At 37.4% G+C, this 22580-nt stretch overlaps 1 protein-coding gene across 27 annotated transcripts in view; it reads right to left on the minus strand.

Moving 5' to 3' along the window:
• NEB (nebulin) overlaps positions 1-22580 on the minus strand; it is a 214535-nt gene that overhangs the window by 115903 nt on the left and 76052 nt on the right. For 23 of the 27 annotated variants that reach the window (XM_086718585.1, XM_086718567.1, XM_086718573.1 and 20 more), the window contains 17 exons: positions 21052-21156; positions 19520-19627; positions 18856-19167; positions 18212-18415; positions 17578-17682; positions 17384-17491; positions 16059-16370; positions 15557-15760; positions 14998-15102; positions 11970-12077; positions 10043-10354; positions 7399-7602; positions 6977-7081; positions 5376-5483; positions 3865-4176; positions 2995-3198; positions 2176-2280 (listed from right to left, as the gene is read on the minus strand). In XM_086718585.1, the coding sequence (XP_086574711.1) occupies positions 2176-2280; positions 2995-3198; positions 3865-4176; positions 5376-5483; positions 6977-7081; positions 7399-7602; positions 10043-10354; positions 11970-12077; positions 14998-15102; positions 15557-15760; positions 16059-16370; positions 17384-17491; positions 17578-17682; positions 18212-18415; positions 18856-19167; positions 19520-19627; positions 21052-21156 (3021 nt within the window). The remainder of the gene's footprint in view (positions 1-2175; positions 2281-2994; positions 3199-3864; positions 4177-5375; positions 5484-6976; positions 7082-7398; positions 7603-10042; positions 10355-11969; positions 12078-14997; positions 15103-15556; positions 15761-16058; positions 16371-17383; positions 17492-17577; positions 17683-18211; positions 18416-18855; positions 19168-19519; positions 19628-21051; positions 21157-22580) is intronic. The other 4 variants (XM_086718583.1, XM_086718584.1, XM_086718582.1 and 1 more) reach the window with 4 other exon arrangements.

The raw sequence follows: 22580 nt of genomic DNA on the forward strand, positions 1-22580 counted from the left end.
TCTGGAAAAGGATTTAGAAATTGCTTATGGTTTTAAGGGCAAAACAACAATGACCTACAATTCTTCAGGGCTTTATGTTTCTTCCTACTCTATTATGTTCAGTATTTTGTCACTGTTGAGGCTGCATGAAGACAAAATTTTAAATGTAAGGAAAAATTTTAAACGTGGCAGAAAGAGTGAAAACGAATTGCTTCATCATTACCCCCCATTCTCATGTTAGATTGAATTAAAAATATTGGAATAATGTCTGAATTTTAAATATGATGCAGAGATATTTAATTTTTAAATGACTTGGGTCTTAGAAGGAACTTATTACATGTTTCTAATGTACATTATCAATACATGACAAATTACATTCTTCCCAAGATTTTACAAGGAAAAGCTGAAACAAAAATAAGAATAAATTGGATACATTTAAGCTAAAATCCCAAGGGCATTTGATCTTCTTAAAAAATTCTAAAATGTTTATTTCATAACTGGAGAGTCAAATAGTTTGCCTATTATATTTTTCCTTTGAGGACTCTGTCCTTCTGCAGAAGTGGAAAAAATGTGTTTAAATCATCTCATGTCTTTAGGCCAAACAAATTGATTTATTTCATTCTTTCAACATTTGAAAAAGATGCAGGGCTTCAAAGAAGATAACGCTTTTGGTTACCATCAAGACTATGTCTTAAAGCTTGTTTGGTAAGTAATTTACCCAAGAGAACTAGAACAGGTAAATGAGAATTTGAGAGAAAAAAAGATGTGGTTGCTTTGTTTTGTTTACATTTATTGAGTACGGAAATGAAGGTACCAATTGGGTTGAGAAAAAATTCAAGTGACCCATTATGAAATCTAATCTTCAGAAGACAGTCCTTAGGCAATTAACATGATCATGCCATTTTAAAGAAAATGAATCCAGCTGAAAATTGCAGAAATAAAAGCCTAATTTCCTCTCAGCAGCTAAAAAACAAAAACAAAAACAAAAAAAAACACCTACCTCATCTGACCTCATTTTAACAAAAGGCAGAGGCTTAAAAGCGTCATTACAGTTTGGGGTAGAAACTAACTTCATCTGTCTGGGGTGAGACAGACCTGTTGGGAAAAGCTAAACGAACAAAGAAGCTCTGTGGCCAAGAGAAAAATTGTTCGTTCAAAAAATGACTGAAGCCAAGACCAAGCAAATACTTATGATCAGGCTTGTCCTCGGGTCTGTTTTATGATGTTGGGGGAGGGAAATCGTACCCTCTTCATTTCACTTGTCACTTGTCATGGTTAAATGAAGCATGACTCTTCTTTAGGGCTGATTATAAATAAAAGTAGTCAATACAGATAAAAGAATGAAGATGGTCAAGTCTTGAAAATGGGTGCTTAATTTTCCAGTGTTCTCAAACTGAAGAAAAGTCTCCCCCTGCCCTTTTTTTTTTTTAAACGAAGACACACAAATGTGTGAGAAAACAATCTCTTCTTGAATAAACCAGTAATTGTTGATTTTGGCAAGTACAACTGGGCAAGAAGCTGTCCCTGCAGCAGTATTTCTGGACTGCAAAGATATGTGATGACACGTTTAGTGAGGCTGGAGATAACACATAAAAAAATATATTTTATTGTCTTCAGGCAATTTTGAAATGGATGGACTTGAGGATTCTCATTTCAGTTCTTGTAAATAAAGCTCAAGTTATTTTGAGTATATTAAATAAATCTAATTTGCATGGTAACAGGAAGAAGTTAAAGTTTACTAAGCAACTATTTGTGCCAGGCCTTACGCTGGGCATATTATATATACTACCTTATTCAGCCACCACGAAAATTCTTCAAAATAGGTATTTTTATCCCATTTTCACAGGTAAGGTAACTGAAGAAAAACTCACAGAATACTGAAGTGCTAATTTGATACATAGCAATCATTATTTTTTAATTAAAATTATAATGAATTTCAATCATTAATAGTTGACTTTGATAGTTTTCTTTCTCCTCCTGAGATGCAGATATTTTTGTATTTATCTACTTCTGTATCATTTTATGTATCTACTTTTTGAAAAATGGCACATATATTCAGGGTAAGGTGATGGGCATAAAAAATCAAAACTAAGCCAACTGGTGCACATGAGAATTAAATCCATAATTCTAATGTTTTTACTACATCAGCAAAAAATCAATGTGGTCAGACCAAGAAAACAAAACAAATGGTCTTACCTCACTGTAATTTATTTTATTTTGTCTTGCCAACATAATTTCAGGTGTATCAGGCATGATGTGAATTTGGGTCTTGTCTTTGTCCCAGGCTTCTGTGTATAAGCGCTGTGAATGATCAACAGGTTAATGAATGAGAAAAACAATGTTGTAAATAAGAGTTTCTAATTTAGAGTTCATGACAAAGTTGGAAGCCAGGCTCCTCCCTATCTATGCTGTGTACTTTATACCAACACTCCAAATCTCTTTGCTATTACAAGATATTTATTGCCACTAAATGGAAACATAGACTAAGATATGAAAAGAAAACCTGTATGTGTGTTTTGTTACACTATCACCTCCAATTATAAGCAAGTATTTTCCAAGCATACATACCATATGCACTGTGGTTACATTAAATCCTTCCCATGGTTTTGTTTGTTGTTTGTCTGTTAATGGCAAATGTAACTGGATATGCCATCTCCAGATTTCTTTTTGATGAATGTTATGGAGATTCGCATTGACTTGCTAGTTTTGTACTCACTTAGATAAATACCCAATGGGAAAGAAACCTTGATATCAAACCATGTATTACTCTCATTGACTTCAAACAAACTGAACACCAAACACCTGTCCTATTCTTAGCTCTGGCTCCTTCACAAGAGATGTCAAAGCAGAAATTCCCACATACATTTTTGGAATCCTAACATAACTGAATAGAAAATGCAACCAAACCACTAAAGACAATATGGCAATTGTAAAACAATTAAAAGACTAAATTAACCATAGATATTCTCAAGGGCATATGGTTCTACTTTAGTTTCCCCCAAACTGGGGACTCACCTTGCTCATATTGATGGCATTGTTCTTGGCCAGCACCTGTTCCAAGGAATCAGGCACACTGGTAAATTTCAGCGTGTCTGGAGGCTGGCGGTAGATGTTGTCACTCAGTATCTCTGCAGCTCTCTTGCACTTGACCACATCCACAGACCCAATAGGGACCCAGCCAATACCTCTCAGCCACTGGAGATCTGATTTGTAAATGTTCTGGTGAGATCAAACGCAAAAGCAAGTCTTAGTTAAGCTGTAATGACACTTGATTTTAAAAATGAAAGAAAAAGACTGAAAAATTTGGGGTGCCTGGCTGGCTCAGTCAGAGAAGCACATGACTCTTGATTTCAGGGTCATGAGTTTGAGCCCCATGTTGGGTATAAAGATTACTTAAAAATTAAAAAAAAAATTCTTAAAAAAGACTGAAAAACTTTAATAGCTAAACATCATGTCTATGTCTTTTCAAACATGAAGCCCAGGGGCACCTGGATGGTTTAGTTGGTTAAGCAACTGACTCTTGATTTCGGTTCAGGTCATGATCTCACTGTTTGTAAGTTTGAGCCCGGCATCAGGCTCTGCACTGACAACACAGAGCCTGCTTGGGATTTTCTCTCTCTATCTCTCTCTGTCCCTCCCCTGCTCTCTCTCTCAAAATAAATAAATAAACATTAAAAATATAAAATATGAAGCCAAATTAGATACACTTTCATGGGATCATGTTCTCTCTAAAAGAAAAGCAAAGCACAGTGAATGAGAGGTGGAGAGAAAAAATGTTATTACTTCTGAGGGCTCTAACTAATCCTAGACCATTATCTATGTATCACTGTGTATTACCATCGTAAGCATGGTCACTGGTGGTATACAACGGGTCTTAGTACTCACATCACTCTGGAGGTCATAGGCCCGCCGAGCATGGATGACGTCATTCTGGTCAGGCAGGCAAGTCCACTCGTGCAGGTAGTTCTTATAGTCCACATCACTGACTAAGGTCTGGCACTTCTTGGCCAGGACCACCCCCAACATGTCCACTGGGCTGCTGAACTTGGTCTTCCACTTCTCAAAGTCCTTCTTATATTCCCTGTCACTCTGGATCTTGGCCACATGCATGGACCACATCATCTTGGGGTCATCTTTGATGTCTCGGGCTCCAATGTGGTGGCCTAGTTGCTTGCGATAACCATCTTTATATTTGTACTGAAAAGTAGTCATTTAAAAGGCAAACATGTTAGAAAGGGCTAAAATCTTGGTGATTTAAAACATCATTATTTTAAATTTGGAACCATCTGAATACCAACTTGTTTCCTTATCCTAAACTCTGACTTGACTTCACAACAATACTCTAATGGGAAGACAGGGCCAACTACATATTTCTAAGGTTTTGCAGACATTAAGTCCCTGGAAAAAAAAAAAAAAAAGGCAGCAACACCTCCAGAAAATCAACTGGAAGCATAAACTACCTTTTCTTTATCTTGGGCCAGTGAAATCACTATCCCAGAAATTTTACATTTGATTTTGAGAAGGCTACTTCCCAGGCCACAGGTATCATATTACCTCCTCTGCCCACCCCTCCCACCTCCCAAATCTAGCTCTGTTGACTTTTCACTGCACCACCTGACTCCCTAAAATGGGCTGGCTTGCATTTTCTATTCAGCATACCCTGCTCTGTTGGAGATCAAATTTGGCTGGGGTTTCTTGGGATTCTTCAAGTGAGAAAACAGATTATATAACTACAAGAAAGCATTTTAGTGGTGGTGATGGTGGTAAGTGCTGAATGGATATTTTCTCTTCATTTTAGGAAATAACATCACACAAATCCTAATGTATATGTATAATTCTTCATCGAAGGACTCACTTCTTTCAGAGAGAGCAAGAAAAGAAATGAGGATCACCATTTTACTGTTTTTGGTTGTCTTTGTTTTTCTGTTTTCGTTTAAAAAGAGCTCAAAAGGAATCACTTAAGGTAATTTTCCAAAGAAAGAGTTGGCAAAGATCCAGAGCAAGATTAAGGAAAGATACATTTTCCTAGACCTGGCTGAACCAGGTCTTTTTCTGATATTGAGCCAACACATGTAACCAAATTATTATTTTTTTCTCTTCTGGCCTTTTCTTATTTCTATAAGAAATATCTATAATTGTAGATATGAATAACTACAGATTCAAATTCAATTTTATAATAAAGTTTAGGACACCACCTCCACCTATGGGACCTGAATATTAAAGTTTTTGGAGTTAAAAATATAAAAGAGCTTTTTCCAGTGAAAAACATTTTTTTTTCATTTAAAGCACAATCTGTGTGCTTTAACTGGCACATAGATTCATCCCCCTGCTGTACTAATGATCATTTGCTCCCAATCCTATCCAGCCATGTACATACATGGAGTGTGGCTACTCACATCACTGACGATGTCCCTGGAGGCCTTGGCCGCCACGATCGGGATGGCATCACTTCGCAGGTCGTAGCCTTTCTTCTTTGCTTCTTCATTGGCGAGTTTATACAGAGTCTATAGAAAGAAAGTCAGAGTGAAAGTAAAAGATTTGACAGCAACAATTTAGAGATTATTAAGTGACATGCCAAGTAATTTTAAAAAGGAGAGGGTCTGGAAACAACTAAATTTCCAGCAATTTCGAAAGTAAATTATATCTTACTGAAAAAACCCCATACACATAGCTTTAGAAATCAATGAGATCAATGGATATTTGCATCGATTGATATTTTAATCCATCATATATGTTAAAAATTAATATATAGCATGTAGTTTGTTATATTATGCATATCAACATATATTAATGTAATCTAGTAATCTAGATCAATTTACAGACCAATCTATACCTATTTCTAAGTGAAAAAATAATTGCAGAACAATGTTTAATATTGTTAGTTTACATATAAAATATATATGCTTACATACTTTCATTTCTTTATTGCTTAAAACATTTTCCACAATCATGTAATACTTTATAGTGCTTAAAAAAGAAAGGTGGAAAAAACTGAAGTACAATTTAAAACAGCTAACTGGACTATAATCACGACTTTAAGATTCTAAATTTTGTCTATATCATATTAGTAAAACATGTGCCTAAAGTAAATTGCATTTTACTTTAAAAAAAACCCAGTGCTGTTAATAGAGAACACTTCTTTCCCACACCTGAAGCTTTCTTTCTATAGAAGAAGCTCAATTATTTTTCTCTGACCTTTCTCCTTTCTCTGCCCCTTTACTCTCTGCTGTGAATCACAGACTTACCGATTTATTTAACTAGCAGGGATGGGACGACTAGACACTTCCCACTCAGCTCAGACCCGCTCCCTCTGGGACTAAGCCCAGCCCCTTCTGTCTCTCTGGGCTCTAAGCCCTAAGACCTTACCCCTGAGGGGAGTGTAGCTAATTGCCCTTCTCTAGTGTGGCCTCTGACCAAATGGGAATCTAATTCTGAGGTTCAGTTAGGCTCATTTAGTTCTCATCCAAATGTATCCTTGAATTTAACTTTAGTTGTAAACAATGTGAGATTTCAACTTCTATTCATACTCCTTTGTTTTACCTCTCAGTTGTACTGAGGATCCAGGTAGGGAAAAGTTACATATTATCAGAGGTCCTCTTGGGCAGATTGCCAGATTTAGCAAATAAAAAGATAGCAAGCCCAGTTGGACTTGTATTTTAGGTAAATGACAAATAGTGTGTCAGTGGAAATATTGGGTCACTAGTTTATCTGGCTATCCTACCCCCTTGGAGATGCAGAAAACACTACTCAGTCCCCTTGGCCCACACCAGCAATGGCTATAAACTAAAAATGCAACTTCAGTTTGTCCACGGAATCCTATAGCAGATAATATTCAACCTAGAAATAAAAGGCTAGATGGGCTGAGTGTTCACGTCACAGAGCCACAGGCACCATGATTGCTGTGGCACAGCAGCAACCTCCATAGAAGCAAGTACAGGAAAACAAACAGTGGCAACAATAAAACGTGTGGGGCTGCACCACAGGAGTTTGCCCTAACCTGGCTGTAGTTGAGCTGGTTCTGCCGTGCCAACGTGATCTCCGGGGTATCAGGCATTATATGAACTTGACTCTTGTCTTTGTCCCAGGCCTCTGTGTATAAACGCTGCCAAAGAAGATGTTGATAGAATACTATTTGAAATGGGAATTATAAAAAGTTAAGCATGATTATTATTAATCTAATTAGGAAAAACAAACCGAACTTGGATACAAGGTATTTAAATTGGAGGTTTGAGTCTTAACACTAGTGATCAAAGTTAAAACTGGGAATAACAGAAATTAGTTAGAGGATTTTGAGTATATAATTTAGGAGATAAATATGACCCTACACACACTTCAATGGATAATTTTAATGGCACTAGTCGTTAGAGTATGATAGCATCTTTTGGCATCTTAGAGAAGCTTGAGGTAGCTGGGGCTCACCTTGTTCATATTGATGGCATTGTTCTTGGCCAGCACCTGTTCCAGGGAATCAGGCACACTGGTAAATTTCAGCGTGTCTGGAGGCTGGCGGTAAATGTTGTCACTCAGTATCTCTGCAGCTCTCTTGCACTTGACCACATCCACAGACCCAATGGGGACCCAGCCAATGCCTCTCAGCCACTGGAGATCTGATTTGTAAATGTTCTGTAAAGACGAAAATGGAAGAAACTCTTCAGCAAGACTTAAAAGATTTATGGTAAAAATGCCAATGCAATCAGTAATAACGTACAATACTGGTAGTTGTCTTTTCGTGGAAAATAAGCTCATTGTGTTAGACAGACTAAAGGAGGCACTATGTTCAAAAATGACCCAGAAACATCTCCTAGCCATAACAAAAAGTGATCATATATTTCTGGTGGTAAGGACAGGACTGATCCAAATTACTGTCAGTTCAGTGAATGTTATTATAATGCCCATGTGTACAGGAAAACAATGCCAACCCAGAGTGGGAGAAACCACAGATACGTCCAACTATAGCCTACCAGTAAATAAAGGTGAGGCCTAGTCAAATGAAATTCTCTGCAGCTACTAAAAGTCTTATTTTAAAGGATACTGATGACTTGTACAAAGGTACTTAATATAACATTACACGAAGGAAAACATAAAACAACGTATGTGGATAAATTACATGAGCAGGAGTGGGCTTTTTCAGTGGTTGGATTATGTTGGATTTCATTGCCTTCTATGTATTTTTTCTTATTTGTCAAAATATCTGTAGAGCGCTTTAGAAATAAACAACAAAAAAAGAATATATAATAATGATGTAGAGCCCCTGATACATTGAGGCAGAAATTCATGGCTTTAACACTGTCTGAAGCTCAGGGCAATTGTTGATCATTTCATTGGTCCAAGGCCCCAGATTCTTTCCACCAAGTTCTCAGGACAAGAAGGTGGACTTCTTGGGGTGCCTGGGTGGCTCAGTTGATTAAACATCCAACTTTGACTCAGGTCATGATCTCACGGTTCGTGCGTTTGAGCCCTGCATTGGGCTCTCTGCTGTCAGCATGGAGCACACTTTGGATCCCCTGTCCCCCTCTCTCTCTTCCCCTGCCCCACTCATTTTCTCTCTCTCTAAAAAATAAACATTAAAAATTTTTAAAAAAAGAAGATGGACTTCTTTCCAGAGTTGTCTTTCCATACCTTTCTCTCTTGATTTGTTGTTTTTAAACAAAAATCTGTGTTCTTTTTAAGTTTATTTATTTTTGGGGGGGGGAGGGGCAGAGAGAGAGGGAGACAGAGAATCCCAAGCATTCTCTGAGCTCACAGCACAGAGCCCAATGTGGGGCTTGAACTCCTGAATCGTGAGATCATGACCTGAGCTTTAATCAAGAGCTAGTATCTTAACTGACTGAGCCACCCAAGCATCCCTCTCTCAATTTATTTTACATCATTTCTCTGCTAAGGATTTTTGTTAACCCATTAAGTATTAACTACTTCACAGCAAAGGAATTGGACCTTTGCCCAGCTCATTTGAAGGATTTTACCCATAACAGCAACTAAGAAAATACAGACTGATATTTTGCAGTCTACACAAAAAGCCTATTGGAATTGGCCTAATGGATTACTATGTGGATTGCCCCCTAAATAACAACAGCAAGAATGAAAGCAATAACATTGTATACCTCTGGAGTGCTTTTTAACTTTCCAATGACTGTTAACTTTCAAATAACCATTAAGGCCCCATCACAGTGTGGGGGAAATTGATTTTGAAAAGGCACTCAGCAAATAGATGTAAGCAGTCTGTCAATGCTGTCAACTCCATGGGTGGCATTAACCATTTTAACTCATGTGCAGGCAAAGCTTTTCTTTTCAGACACAATTGCAAAACACAGGGTTCTGTATGTCAAAAACTACAGAACAGATGTGGGCATTTTCACAGGTGGGCTGTACAGTTTTTAGTAATGGCCAATTAATTTTAAAAATTAATTTAATTAAAATAATTAAACATAGATATAAAATAAATTAAAAATTAACTTTATTTTCCAAAATCCTCTAATGCTTAAAGAATTTCTTTAAGCTTCAAACATTTGTAAACTATGTGCTGTAGGAAACGTGCTTTTCACACCCAGATTTGATATTAAAAGCAGCAGCACTAGCTACCATGTGACCCCTCTACAGAGAGCTGTGCTAAGAGAAGAAAATGTCAGTGAACTGATCCAATAGCTTACAAATACAGCAACTTCTTTTGTTTCATAATAATAACAATTAGCACTGTAACAGGCATTAGAATTCTACTAATTATAACCTTATCTGGTTTGCAAAGAAGCTAAAAAAATTGAGTATTTTTTTTTAATAAAAATGTGTTGTTTCTACCCCCTTAAAAGAATAAAAGAAAATGTCTCCACCTGGTGGACTCTGAACATTGCTTAATTCCAGTTTTGTTTTTAAAAGACCAAATCCAGTTTGTAAACTTCCCTTCCTTATAAAGCCTATTAAATGTACACATAATAAAGCAATAAAACTATACACTGATTCAAATCTCATTCACTGATCAATAAGTCCTAGCTTAAGTATGCCAATGGGTTGCATATAAAGGATAACTTTATATAGCTGAACACAGCTCTTTTATAGATGCTGTACTCACGTCACTCTGGAGGTCATAGGCCCGCCGAGCATGGATGACGTCGTTCTGGTCAGGCAGGCATGTCCACTCGTGCAGGTAGTTCTTATAGTCCACATCGCTGACTAAGGTCTGGCACTTCTTGGCCAGGACCACCCCCAACATGTCCACTGGGCTGCTGAACTTGGTCTTCCACTTCTCAAAGTCCTTCTTGTATTCCCTGTCACTCTGGATCTTGGCCACATGCATGGACCACATCATCTTGGGGTCATCTTTGATGTCTCGGGCTCCAATGTGGTGGCCTAGTTGCTTGCGATAACCATCTTTGTATTTGTACTGAGACAAAAACACACAAATGAGGTTTTTATCATAAGCCCTTGAAGGTCAAAAGTCTGTACAAAATCACCTTGCTTATGTCAAAATTATAAGTTGACTTTTTCTAATAAGCACTAACTCAAGCTGCTATCCTGACCTTTATGCTTGAAGCTTGTAGAGCTAAGAAAATAGATGGAATCTGTATAATTGCAGTGCATATTCAAAATCACCTATGGCTTGGTAATAAGGAATGATTCTTGAGGCAGGTAGTGCTCACAGGGGGAAAGGCCATTTGAATAAGGGAACTTGGAGAAATGAATTTTAGGCACTAAAAGTATGTCAGGAAAGAGTCGCACTTGGTAACATGGTGTGCATAATAAGTCATAGAATGGGTACCTGGTTCCTAGAAGGATGAAGTACTCTATGTCAAGGACCTAGTTTAGTATTAGTATACTAGTTACTTACTATACTATCATAAAGTAACAGTATACCATTAGTGTACTAATATAATACTAGTATTATTATACTAGTAAAGCTGATATAGCAGTCCAACTGGTTAGAGCATGCTTCAGAAAATGCATGGGTTCTACCCCCACATGGGCCAAGAATGTTTTTACTATTCCAAGTCCAATGATGTTGTCCTGGGATCTGAGCCAGTTATTCAAAACACATGCCTCTAGCCTCAAAGATAGCTAAGTAAGAAAGTATAGATGGGTCAGCAGGAGGCGATATGGTACAACAGGAAGTAATGAGGTTGTCTGGAGTTTCAACTCTACCACCTACAAGGAGTTTGATTTTAGACAAGTGGCTTAAGCAACCCACAAAACAGGGATAATGACAATGCTTACATCCTAGGATAGTTATGAAGTGTAAGTAAGATAATGCATGTCAAGCTCTTCACATAGAATTCTCAAAACTTCCTAGTTATTCCTGTTATTGTGGTTGACATAAATCCATTTGTGGGTGCAGTCCAACATACCTACACTAAAGGGAGTCACTAACCCAACATCATGGGCAGCGAATTATCATATTCCAAAATAGTAGGCCTTGATATTTAGAGCAGTGGTCTGTTCCTCAAGAATCTCCTGAGGCACCATGAAAGGTTGATGGTTTTATTCAACCTGTGCTAGACAGCCAGGAGCTGTTATTAAGGGTGCAAGCTTGGGCTAGTAATCACCTCTGGTATAGATCAACTGCCTTCTTTTTCAATCTTAGAAGGGTGAATTATAAAGTCAAGTGTCATATGAATTTTGTGAATATTATATATTAAAATGTTATACAAAGACAGGATCTGATTCTCACTGGGAGTACTTAAGTTTATGAGTTATACTTTCCATAAGCACGGCGTTAATTTTTAGATCTCCAAGCTTGCAGCTGTACTCTAATAATTTCCATGAATGGATCTTTCTCTGATTTTGGTGGGTCAGTTTTCATTGAACATACTGTATCCTAAAAATTATAAACTGCTTTTTGAACATCGAATTTTTCACTTCCTTCAAAACCAGGTTTTTGAAAAGCCCATATGAATACATTAGGACATATTTCCAAAGGGTGAGGAAAGTTCTTTTTGAAGATTTAGTTCAGTATAAGTGTCACTTCAGACTGATTATATACTTGGGGCAACACTGAAACTCACATCACTGGCGATGTCCCTGGAGGCCTTGGCCGCCACAATTGGGATGGCATCACTTCGCAGGTCATAGCCTTTCTTCTTTGCTTCTTCATGGGCGAGTTTATACAGACTCTAAATTTGGGCAAAAAAATATATAATTATACATCAGTTAGATGTTGACTTTCATATCCAAAAACTGACAGGGGCCTAAAATAATTCACTAAGTTCTACACAGCTAGGTGCCTATAATAATCTTATTCTGAGAGGTCTAAGCCTTTGCACTGTTTGCTAAAGACTTAAAAATGATACGTATATAGAACACTGCAGCTTTGTTTTGTATTTTAAAACTTATCTTGAGTTAATGAAACATAAATATTACCCAGTGTTTCAAAATTTTTTGTTACAACCATGAATCAGGTTTTTTTTTTAAGTTTATTTATTTTGAGAGAGACAGAGACAGCATGAGTCAGTGAGGGGCAGAGAGAGAGGGAGAAGAGAATCTCATGCAGGCTCTGCAGTCAGCATGGAGCCCGATGTGGGGCTTGAAGTTACGAAACCATGAAATCATGACCTGAGCTGAAGCCAGAGTCTGACGCTTAACCAACTGAGCCACCCAGGAACCCCCTCATGAATCAGGTTTGAAGAGATCTAAAAAATTAAGCTGAAACTCATGGGCTTAAGGTGGCAAAATGTGGATAAGAGGCAAAGACTTGATCATGGAAATTAATTCACTCTACACCTATTGTGCCCCAACTGTGTGCTGTGAATGTGCTGGGTGCTTGGGAATCAAAGATGAGTATGAGGCCTCTCCCATCATCAGGGTTGCAGGGGGAAGTTATGGAAAGACTGATAACCCACAGAGGAGGCTACCAATAGAGGTGATTTAACCATATTATTAGCAAAGAGCTCCAGGAAGGAGTAATTAATCCTAAATTAAGAATCAGGAAAGTTCCTGCAGTGGGATTGATCTTTGCATTGGACCTTGAGTGATGAGTATGATTTCAGTAGACTGGAATGGGAGTCAGGGGCAGAGGGAGTTGCATGAATCAAAGCACAAGGAAGTGATGGTGCAGGGGTGTCAAAGGAAGGCGGGGGGAGCAGTGCCAGGGACAAGTACAAGAGAGGACTGAAAAGAATCTGGAGTTGGACTGAAGGCTTGGTGCTAAAATAAGTTTGTGCTTAATTACATAGGAAATAGGAAACCATCAACAAACTTTGAGGGAGAGTGACGTAATCAAATCTGCATTTTGTCTTCCTATCCTCAATGAGATAAAAATTACAAAAGAATCGAACTAAGCTGAGAGAGAAAAGCCCGAGAAAGCAGATCAGGCAGGTTAGGCATTCAGTTCAGGGCGTTCTCCTTAGGTAACTCTTCTAACCAACAGCAACACTACAGCATCTCTGAACTTTTGCAGCAAAGACAGAGTCCAGAATTCCAGAAATGCTGAGTGGCTAGTTACAGAGGCTCTTTGTCTCCTGAGATTCTAACACATGCAATACATGCTTTCCTGTAACAATACAGGACTTATATCATAGGTTTTGCTAAAAAATTCACTCCTTTTTGCTTTGCAAGTAGGACTGGATGTTTTTCGTTTCTGGTGACAATTGAGAGTTAGTTACGTAAGTGCTAAAATTATAGTTTGCACTTCCCAAAATAAAATGAATTAAGAGGGTGGCTCATCTAGCTAAATCCTCTAACTTATGTCATGCAGAAGAGTAATATATTGTTGACTTATGTTTTCAAATAAACAATATTTTCTTTGCTGGTAGCACAAAGCTGGGAGAAATAACTCATACATCAGCTGACAGAAAAATCAGATTCACAACAATCTCCACGGGCTTAAACCAATAGGCTTAATCTAAGAAGAAGAAATTGCACAGAGATAAATGTTAATCTTTGAACTGATTTTCAACTGAATTTAAGTTGCCAAATGTGTAAATTCAGGCTAGAGGAAACCTAGCTTAAGCCCATGCAAAATGTCTTAGGGTTTCAGTCGATCCAAGTTCCATGTGCCCTGGCAGTGATATTGCTGCCAATGTGCCCTGAGGCACAGGGCGCAGAAATGGAGGCCAAACGTCCGTAAGAGGCAATATGATGTCAACTATATTCTATACTTGCAGGATTTTGTTTGGTTTGGAGGGTCACATTCTAGCAGGAGTGTCATGTGAGGAATGCCCAGGAGCTGTGGATGTTTGGATGAGAAAGAGAACTTGGGGTGAGGTGGCAGGGGAGGCACCAGAGTAGCTATCCTCATCTCTGTGGAGTTGGCAGAGATTGGTTTTGCACAGCCTCAGAAGACTACAGAAGTCAGCAGAGAGAAATCTTTGACTCAGTACATTACAAGCATCTTCTAATGGAATTTTCCAGAATGAACGGGCTGATTTAGGAGATAAATTCCTTGTCACTAACAACACTTAAGCAAAGGCAGGATGACAACCTGTTGGGTGGGGACTCTTGTAGTAGAAGAGGAGCTGACCTCTTGGGTTAAACATCTGTGGTTCTGACATGAAGGTACATGGCCCCATGCTCACAGAGGGTGGAAAGGAAATGGACTCGCTGATATATACCCTGGCAGATCCCCTGTTTCTGTTTCTTTCTCTCAGTATTATTTGATAATACTGTAATTTTAGTTCCTGACTTAATTTTATACATTCAAAATCTTAAATTTTGCCTTTAAACCACAATTTGGAAAAAGGAAATCATATATGGAAGATAGATATAGCACAGTGATACAGCATTAGGAGGAGATAAATGTACAATCTATTGCTAATTTCCCAATTTAAACAAATTAATAAAAGAAAAAGTTTTGATTTTTCTTATGGTTACTGCTTAAATCATTAGTTCTTATTATTGTCACTTTGTAAGGGATCATTTGCATTACTTGAAGTTTGATGTTTAGGATGAGGATTCAAAAATGCAGGAGTTGCTATTCACACCAAGCAAGAAAAAAGATTCTTTATACAATTGTTATTTAGTATTACATCACCTTGGACAGATTAACTGAAATCAGAAATCGCATGCAAACTTCATAGAATTAGTATCTGCTCGTACCTCACTGTAGTTGATTTTGTTCATCCTTGCCAACATAATTTCTGGTGTGTCTGGCATGATGTGGATCTGGGTCTTGTCTTTGTCCCAGGCTTCCGTGTATAAACGCTATCAAAGAAAATATGTAATGTCATCAGGAAAAAAATTCAGTGTGTAGTTAATAAGAATTTCAGGGGCACAAGAACTTTATAAACAAAAATAACAAAAGGTTATACATTTTATACACATTATGTATGGTAGATACATCTTCAAGTAATCAGTTCATAGAACAGATGTTTGAGTGCCTTATGATAATCTGAAATGTATGTTAACAAAAGGAAATTGAGAATATCTTTTATGCAAAGATGATCTTCCATAAAAATGTCTTTTTCTCAAAACCATAAATTACTGAAGTAAATACTAAATATAAATGACACATATATCAGATAAATAGATACAGATGGATAGATAGATAGATAGTCTTTTGTTGATAAATGCTTTCTTTCTTTTCTTGATTATATTTCTTTTTCTTCGATTTTGCTGTCAGGAGTCCTGCGTTGGTTCTCTGAATTTGAAGCCTCACCTTGTTCATGGTAATGGCATTATTCTTGGCTAACACTTGTTCCAAAGAATCAGTCACACTGGTAAATTTGAATCTGTCTGGAGGCTGGCGATAGACTTTATCACTCAAAATTTCAGATGCCCTTTTGCATTTTTCCACATCCAAAGAGCCAATAGGAACCCAGCCGATGCCTCTCAGCCATTGGAGATCCGACTTGTACATATTCTGTTGACACAAAATAGTCAGTAAAATTTTATCTTTGCATTGGGAAAACATTTTCATCTAAACGATATGAAATAAAGAATACTCTTGAAAATACAGTTTAATGGACAGGCAGCATATCAGACAATACTCCTTTTTGGTCTGGAAGGTTAAATAATTAATACTCACAAGGAAAGAAGAAATGCTATTCCTGCCTTGCAGGAGCTGGTAAGCTTGGTTCCACCTATTGCTACCTTCTCCAAGGGGTGTTAATTCACTGATTTCCTACCTTTGCATATCATTATGATTCTCAGATACTAACATCACTCTGGAGATCATAGGCCCGCCGAGCGTGGATGACATCATTCTGGTCAGGCAGGCATGTCCACTCGTGCAGGTAGTTCTTATAGTCTATGTCACTGACTAAGGTCTGGCACTTCTTGGCCAGAACCACCCCCAACATGTCCACTGGGCTGCTGAACTTGGTCTTCCACTTCTCAAAGTCCTTCTTGTACTCCCTGTCACTCTGGATCTTGGCCACATGCATGGACCACATCATCTTGGGGTCATCATGTATTGCTCGGGCACCAATGTGATGGCCAAGCTGCTTACGATAGCCTTCTTTGTACTTGAACTAGAAGAAGAAATACAGACAGTCAACTATTTTAGCTTTTAGTAAAAAGCAATTACTAGGCCCCAATTTTCCTGTTCATTAAAAATATAATGATTTCCTCTTGAACATATACATACATGCACTTTGTAAACCGTTTAGAAAATAAAGAATACATATATGTACACAAAAAAAGAAAACAAAGACATTATTCTACCACTCAGTGAAAACCATTATAAAACTGCTTTTTGTAGTGTGTGTGTGGGTGGGTGGGTGGGCGGGTGGGTGTATGACAGAGAGTAAAACTGAATAGGAGTCATATTGTATATACCTGCTTTTTTCATTTATTGCATAAGCATTCCTCTGTGTCATTAAATATTCTCTACAAACATGAATTTTAATGGCAGCAGGTATTACATTATGTTGGTATATGTTAATACTTTTAACCTTTCTCTGATTATTGAACACTTATTTTTAAATTATGATGGTTACCTTCCCATATTTTGGAAATAAAGAAAATATTTTTGACTTTATAGACTAATGAAATAGAAGGATAAACATTTCTAGAAACGTGAGCCAAGCCATCACTTAAAATAAATATTGGCAACCAGTCACTGGACACAGAAATAAACATATGGTACGTGTGGATGGACTATGAATAATGTGTCCCATTCCCTCAGCCCTTGTAGGTTCACTGGTTCATAAGGCATGTGTTTTTTTCCTGAAGGAATCCTACAATGAGTTCAATTGTATATAAGAATATATCAGGTGGAAAAGCCCAAAGGATGTCTAACTATAGTCAAGTATCTAATGCTTTAATTCAGCAGGAAATGGACAATATTTTGAAATACATCTATGGACTCAATCATACCTTTGTGTTGACAATTTTACTACCATTATTAAAAACTATTTACTTAGAAAAAAGACTGTTAGCAAGAACTTTAACCTCATAGCTTACTTGCCCTACTATATAACCAGGAGAGAGAAAGCAATCTTTGAGCCAAAGCCAAGGCAAAGAAATTTTCAGGTGCACTTACTTCACTTGCAATGTCTCTGGAGGCCTTGGCTGCCCTGATGGGAATGGCATCCAATCGCATATCATAGCCTTTCCTCTTGGCTTCTTCTAGGCCAAGTTTATATAGTTTCTGAAAAAGACATAGATCATCATAGGTTTGATTCGTAAAGTGCAGCATAAGCAAAATACATCACGTACCATGAATATATTACTTACCTCACTATAATTTATTTTGTTTTGTTTAGCTAGTAAAACTTCAGGGGTATCTGGCATAATGTGGACAGTGGTTTTATCTTTATCCCAAGCTTCTGTATAGAGGCGCTAAAACAAACAAAAAAGATGTGACTAGTACAGGCTAGTAATGAATAGATAAATTAAAAAAATCTCGTTCTTAATGAGAGTAAAGACAGTCTACTCTGTGAGTTGGTATTTTAGAAAAAAAAGTTTTTTAATGTTTAATTATTGAGAGAGAGAGAGAATGAGTGGGGAAGGGGCAGAGAGAGAAGGAAAGGGAGAATTCCAAGCAGGCTCTGCACTGTCATCAGAGTGCTTGACACGGGGCTTGAACCAACACATGGTGAGATCATGATATTGACCTGAACTGAAATTAAGAATCAGATGTTTAACCAACTGAGCCACCTGGGCACCCCTGTATTTGTGACACCTTTAGGCCTAGATGTCTCATATCAGTAAGAAGCATACAGTACTTAAATACCACTTTAATATGAAGCAAAAGAATTAAATATGGTTTTCCTTTTATAGAAACAGATTACCATGTTTACACACACACACACACACACACACACACACACACACACTAATACCCCCTTTAAGTGAAGAAAAGACTTACATGGTTCATGGTAATAGCATTGTTTTTTGCCAAAACCATTGGGATGGAGTCCATAAGGCTAGAAAACTTGAATTTATCTGGATGCTGGCGGTAAACATGATCACTCAAAATCTGGGAAGCTCTCTTGTTCTTCTCATCCTCAAGAGAACCACTGGGTAACCAGCCAATGCCTCTTAGCCACTGAAGGTCAGCCTTGTACAAATTCTGAAATTATAAGTGACAAACCAGTAAAGCATAATTATATGCCCCTAAAGAAATAAAATTATGTATTATATTTTACTATACATTTTCATGCTTGAATGCTTGGGACATTTATAAATTTTGGTATGTCTTATGAATCGATGGAATATTCAGATTAGAAGCATATTTTGGAAAACATCTAAAATGGCAGCACAAAAAGAATGATCCAAATCTTCTAGATCAACATACCAGAGTCTTTAACCAAAGCAATGGGGGCTCTGCCAGCTCTTTCTCTGTGGGGTAATGGTGCCTCCAGATGTTTGGGGATTGGATAGGGTGTGGGCATTAATCTAGGGATATAGAACTCAGTTGTGTAAATTCAACTCCCCTTACTTTAGGGAAAATTTGATTCTTAGGAAAGCGGCCACGGTTTTTAGTTGGTCAAAGGAAAATCTTGGACTCACATCACTCTGGAGGTCATAGGCCTGCCGAGCATGGGTGACATCATTTTGGTCAGGCAGGCATGTCCACTGATGTAGGTAATTCTTATAGTCCACATCGCTGACCAAGGTCTGGCACTTCTTGGCCAGCACCAAGCCCAGCATGTCCACTGGGCTGCTGAACTTGGTCTTCCACTTCTCAAAGTCCTTCTTGTATTCTCTGTCACTCTGGATCTTGGCCACGTGCATGGACCACATCATCTTAGGGTCATCTTTAATGTCCCGGGCTCCGATGTGGTGGCCAAGCTGCTTGCGAAAGCCTTCCTTGTACTTATACTAGAGGAAAAAGATAGGTCTTGAACCTTTCAAGATTAACTTATGTTGCAATTACAAAGCACATTAACTCCCAATATTTCACAAAGCCTAGAGAACCACAGGTTTAAGTTTTTTGATGAGAAATATTAAATGCTAACTCACGCTACAAGTTTCATTTATAATAAACTTCACACAAATTCCAGCTACAAATACCTTGAGTTTATCTTCATCCCACCCTACCTCTCTGGGATCATTTTACTCTGCTTTAATTTGTTACTCCTTGGAAGATTCTGTTCAATTTAAAATTAAAGCGAGAATGCTTTAAAGTGATAAGTTGCAATCAAATCAGTATAAACAGGGGATAAAGTCTTACTTCACTGGCAATTTCTCGAGAAGCTTTTGCTGCTTTGATTGGTATGGCATCAAGGGGAAGATCGTAACCTTTTTTCTTCAACTCCTCATAACCCATTCGGTAGAGTTTCTGTTAAGAGATGAAAATCACTTTGAGAAAAACTGTTTTCCATAAACAACTATAGCAGAATGAATGCAACATGCTAAATATTTTAAGAATCCCCGACAATAGTATCTGCTCTAGAATATGCCAATGTAATTGGAAATTATGCCCATTGATTGCTACAGATCCTATTTTAAACTTTAAAGCTCTTCAATTACCCAGATCAACAAAATTAAATCTCAGCTCTTCCCAAATACTTCAGTGTATGAGGCAGAAGCAAATTGATAGAGAAAGGAAATAAAACATCATTTAGGTGCCATTTTCCAATTACCTTGGAGTGTTTCATTAGAAGTTTTTGTTAGAAAAGAGCAATGCTTTTAGTGGGGAAAAATTACGCCTGATGGGCTGTCTCTTTCATGTAGCTACGACATTGTAAAATATAGTCTATTTTACAACATAGGGCTGCCCATAGCAGGATCCGCATCTGTAGGTAGGAAACAAAATCCTTCATAATTTTTTAAATCTAAGATTTTGGGGAGGAAACTTTAAATGTTGAATTTAAAAAGTATAAGTGAAACAATTTGTTTCTCCAGATTTGTTACATAATGAAACAAGTGAGAATTTAATGCATTTTATCCAGAAACCAGATTGTTTAAAATGCCTATTGATCTTGGAATGTGTTTATATTTCAGTGATCTGTGGCATTATTCTAAAACATTATTTAATGTTAAAGTCTTTCTATTAGAGTTTAGAATTTGTCTTTAAAATATTTAATTTTTACACCTACAGATTTCTGGAGATCATGCTATGATGATGATAAAAATAAAAACAGAATTCTCCTACATGGTTTTTAAATGCTTGTTCATTTGAAATTTCATGTGTGTTGGGACTATACTAGCTAAACAATGCAGGCCCAATACCAACAACACAAATTGTCTCTGACTCTGAGAAATACCTGTCCACATATGGGAGAGCAATATAAACCATTACATTATGATCATATGTGTAATAAAGGACTATAAGGAACAGAGAGCACACACCCTCAACTCTGCCTGAGACAGGGAGTACCAATTAGATATTCAAGTTAAAAGCCACTAAATAAGAAATCTAAGTCACTTGTAGTTTATTAATTAAAATGATTCAGACATTCAAATTTACTTCCATATAAATTCAATGCCTTAGAAGCAATTAAAACTAGCTTTCTGGGGGCGCCTGGGTGGCTCAGTAGGTTAAGTGTCCAACTTCGGCTCAGGGCATGATCTCACGGTTCATGGGTTCGTGCCCCACGTTGGACTCTGTGCTGACAGCTCAGAGCCTGCTTTGCATTCTGGGTCTTCCTCTCTCTCTGCCCCTCCCCCACTCATTCTCGCTCACTCTCTGAGAAATAAAATAAATATTAAAAAAAATTAAAATGATCTTTCTGGAAATACATGCTGAATTTGGAAACTTACATCACTTGTATTGATTAAGTTTGCTTTAGCCAGAATAATGTCAGGTGTATCAGGCATGATGTGGATTTGAGTCTTGTCCTTGTCCCAAGCTTCTCTATAAAGTCTCTAAAATGTGAAATAAGAGATTTTCAGCAGTTTTGTTAGATTAGTCAATGACATCGTTAACTTTAAACAGGATTACTAAATTCATCTGAATTAAGCATTTTAACTGACAGCATAAGCAGAAAATAGGTACAGTATTTTTTTATTTGTCTGGGGAATAACTGCCTTTCAAAATATAAAGTATGGATTACCTTTTCAAATTTACAAATAACCCTGCCCATTAGAAATCAACCCAAGTAATCAGAGTCTTTGCCAAGATCGTCAAATAAAGCAGAAATTCTCCATCTGATTATAAAAGTCTCCTTCGATGTTTAATTGGGAAATAGCCCTTCCCTTCTCAAAAGAAGATGTATTCAAGGTATATCTAGAAATTAGGGAATTGCATTCTCTATGTTTTATTATTTATGGTTATACCTTATAATAATCTGGGGGGATTAGGATCCCAAGAGAATTTGGTATGGAATTTATCCAAAATCTCTTACATGTCCCAGAGCCATCCTCTTCCTTCAACAGAAGACAAGGGAACTCAAACAAAAATCTCTAACACAAGGGAGTAAAATTTTGATGAAAAACAGGATGCCTACATTGTCAGAGAAATCTCCTCCAAGATACTTATCAATTCCAGAAGATAAAATGGTAATTTCACAGTGGAGAAACCTCGTAACACCATTTTAACCAAATGACCAAAATTAAAATGATCAGTAATGGGACAGACTGGTATCTTGTATCACTGGATATGACACATGGAGGAAGATACCACATGTGTTGTCCTGCTAAGTACAAAGCATGAATGTAATCATGAGGAAACAACAGACAGACCCAAATGAGGGAGATTCTACAAAATGACTGGCCCATGCTCTTCTCCAATGTCAGGGATTTAGAAGGCAAAGGAATAGTGAAGAGCCAGTCCAGATGACAGGAGACTACAGATAGCACAAGCAAATTTAGTGTGTGATCTTGGATTGAACCCTGGGTCAGAAAATAGTTCTTATTTTGTGTAAAGGACATCCGTGGTAAAATTGAATAAGTTCTATAGACTAGTATTGTTTCAACATTAATTTCCTGATTTTGATCGCCGCACTGTGGTTAGGTGAGAGAAATGTTCTCGTTTTCAGGAAATGCACACTGAAATAGTTAGGGATAGAGAGGCATCATAAAGCAACTTACATATTTATGAAAGAAAAATAAGGAGGGAAAGTGGGGGGGACGCAAATGTGATAAATGCTAACAATTGGAGAACTGGGGTGAAGATACATATATATACATAATTATATTTATATTCATATTTATGTATTTACTATATATATGTATGTTATTTGTACTATTTTTGCAACTTTTCTGTATACTTGAAATTATTTCAATATACACAATTTTAGAACTCTCACTGGTTTTTTGGACTTGCCAATTTCCCCTTGAGGCATGCAGCG

This window comes from Puma concolor, chromosome C1 (assembly GCF_028749965.1).
Source record: "Puma concolor isolate L17-30 chromosome C1, mPumCon1.1.hap2, whole genome shotgun sequence".
Taxonomy (NCBI): domain Eukaryota; kingdom Metazoa; phylum Chordata; class Mammalia; order Carnivora; family Felidae; genus Puma; species Puma concolor.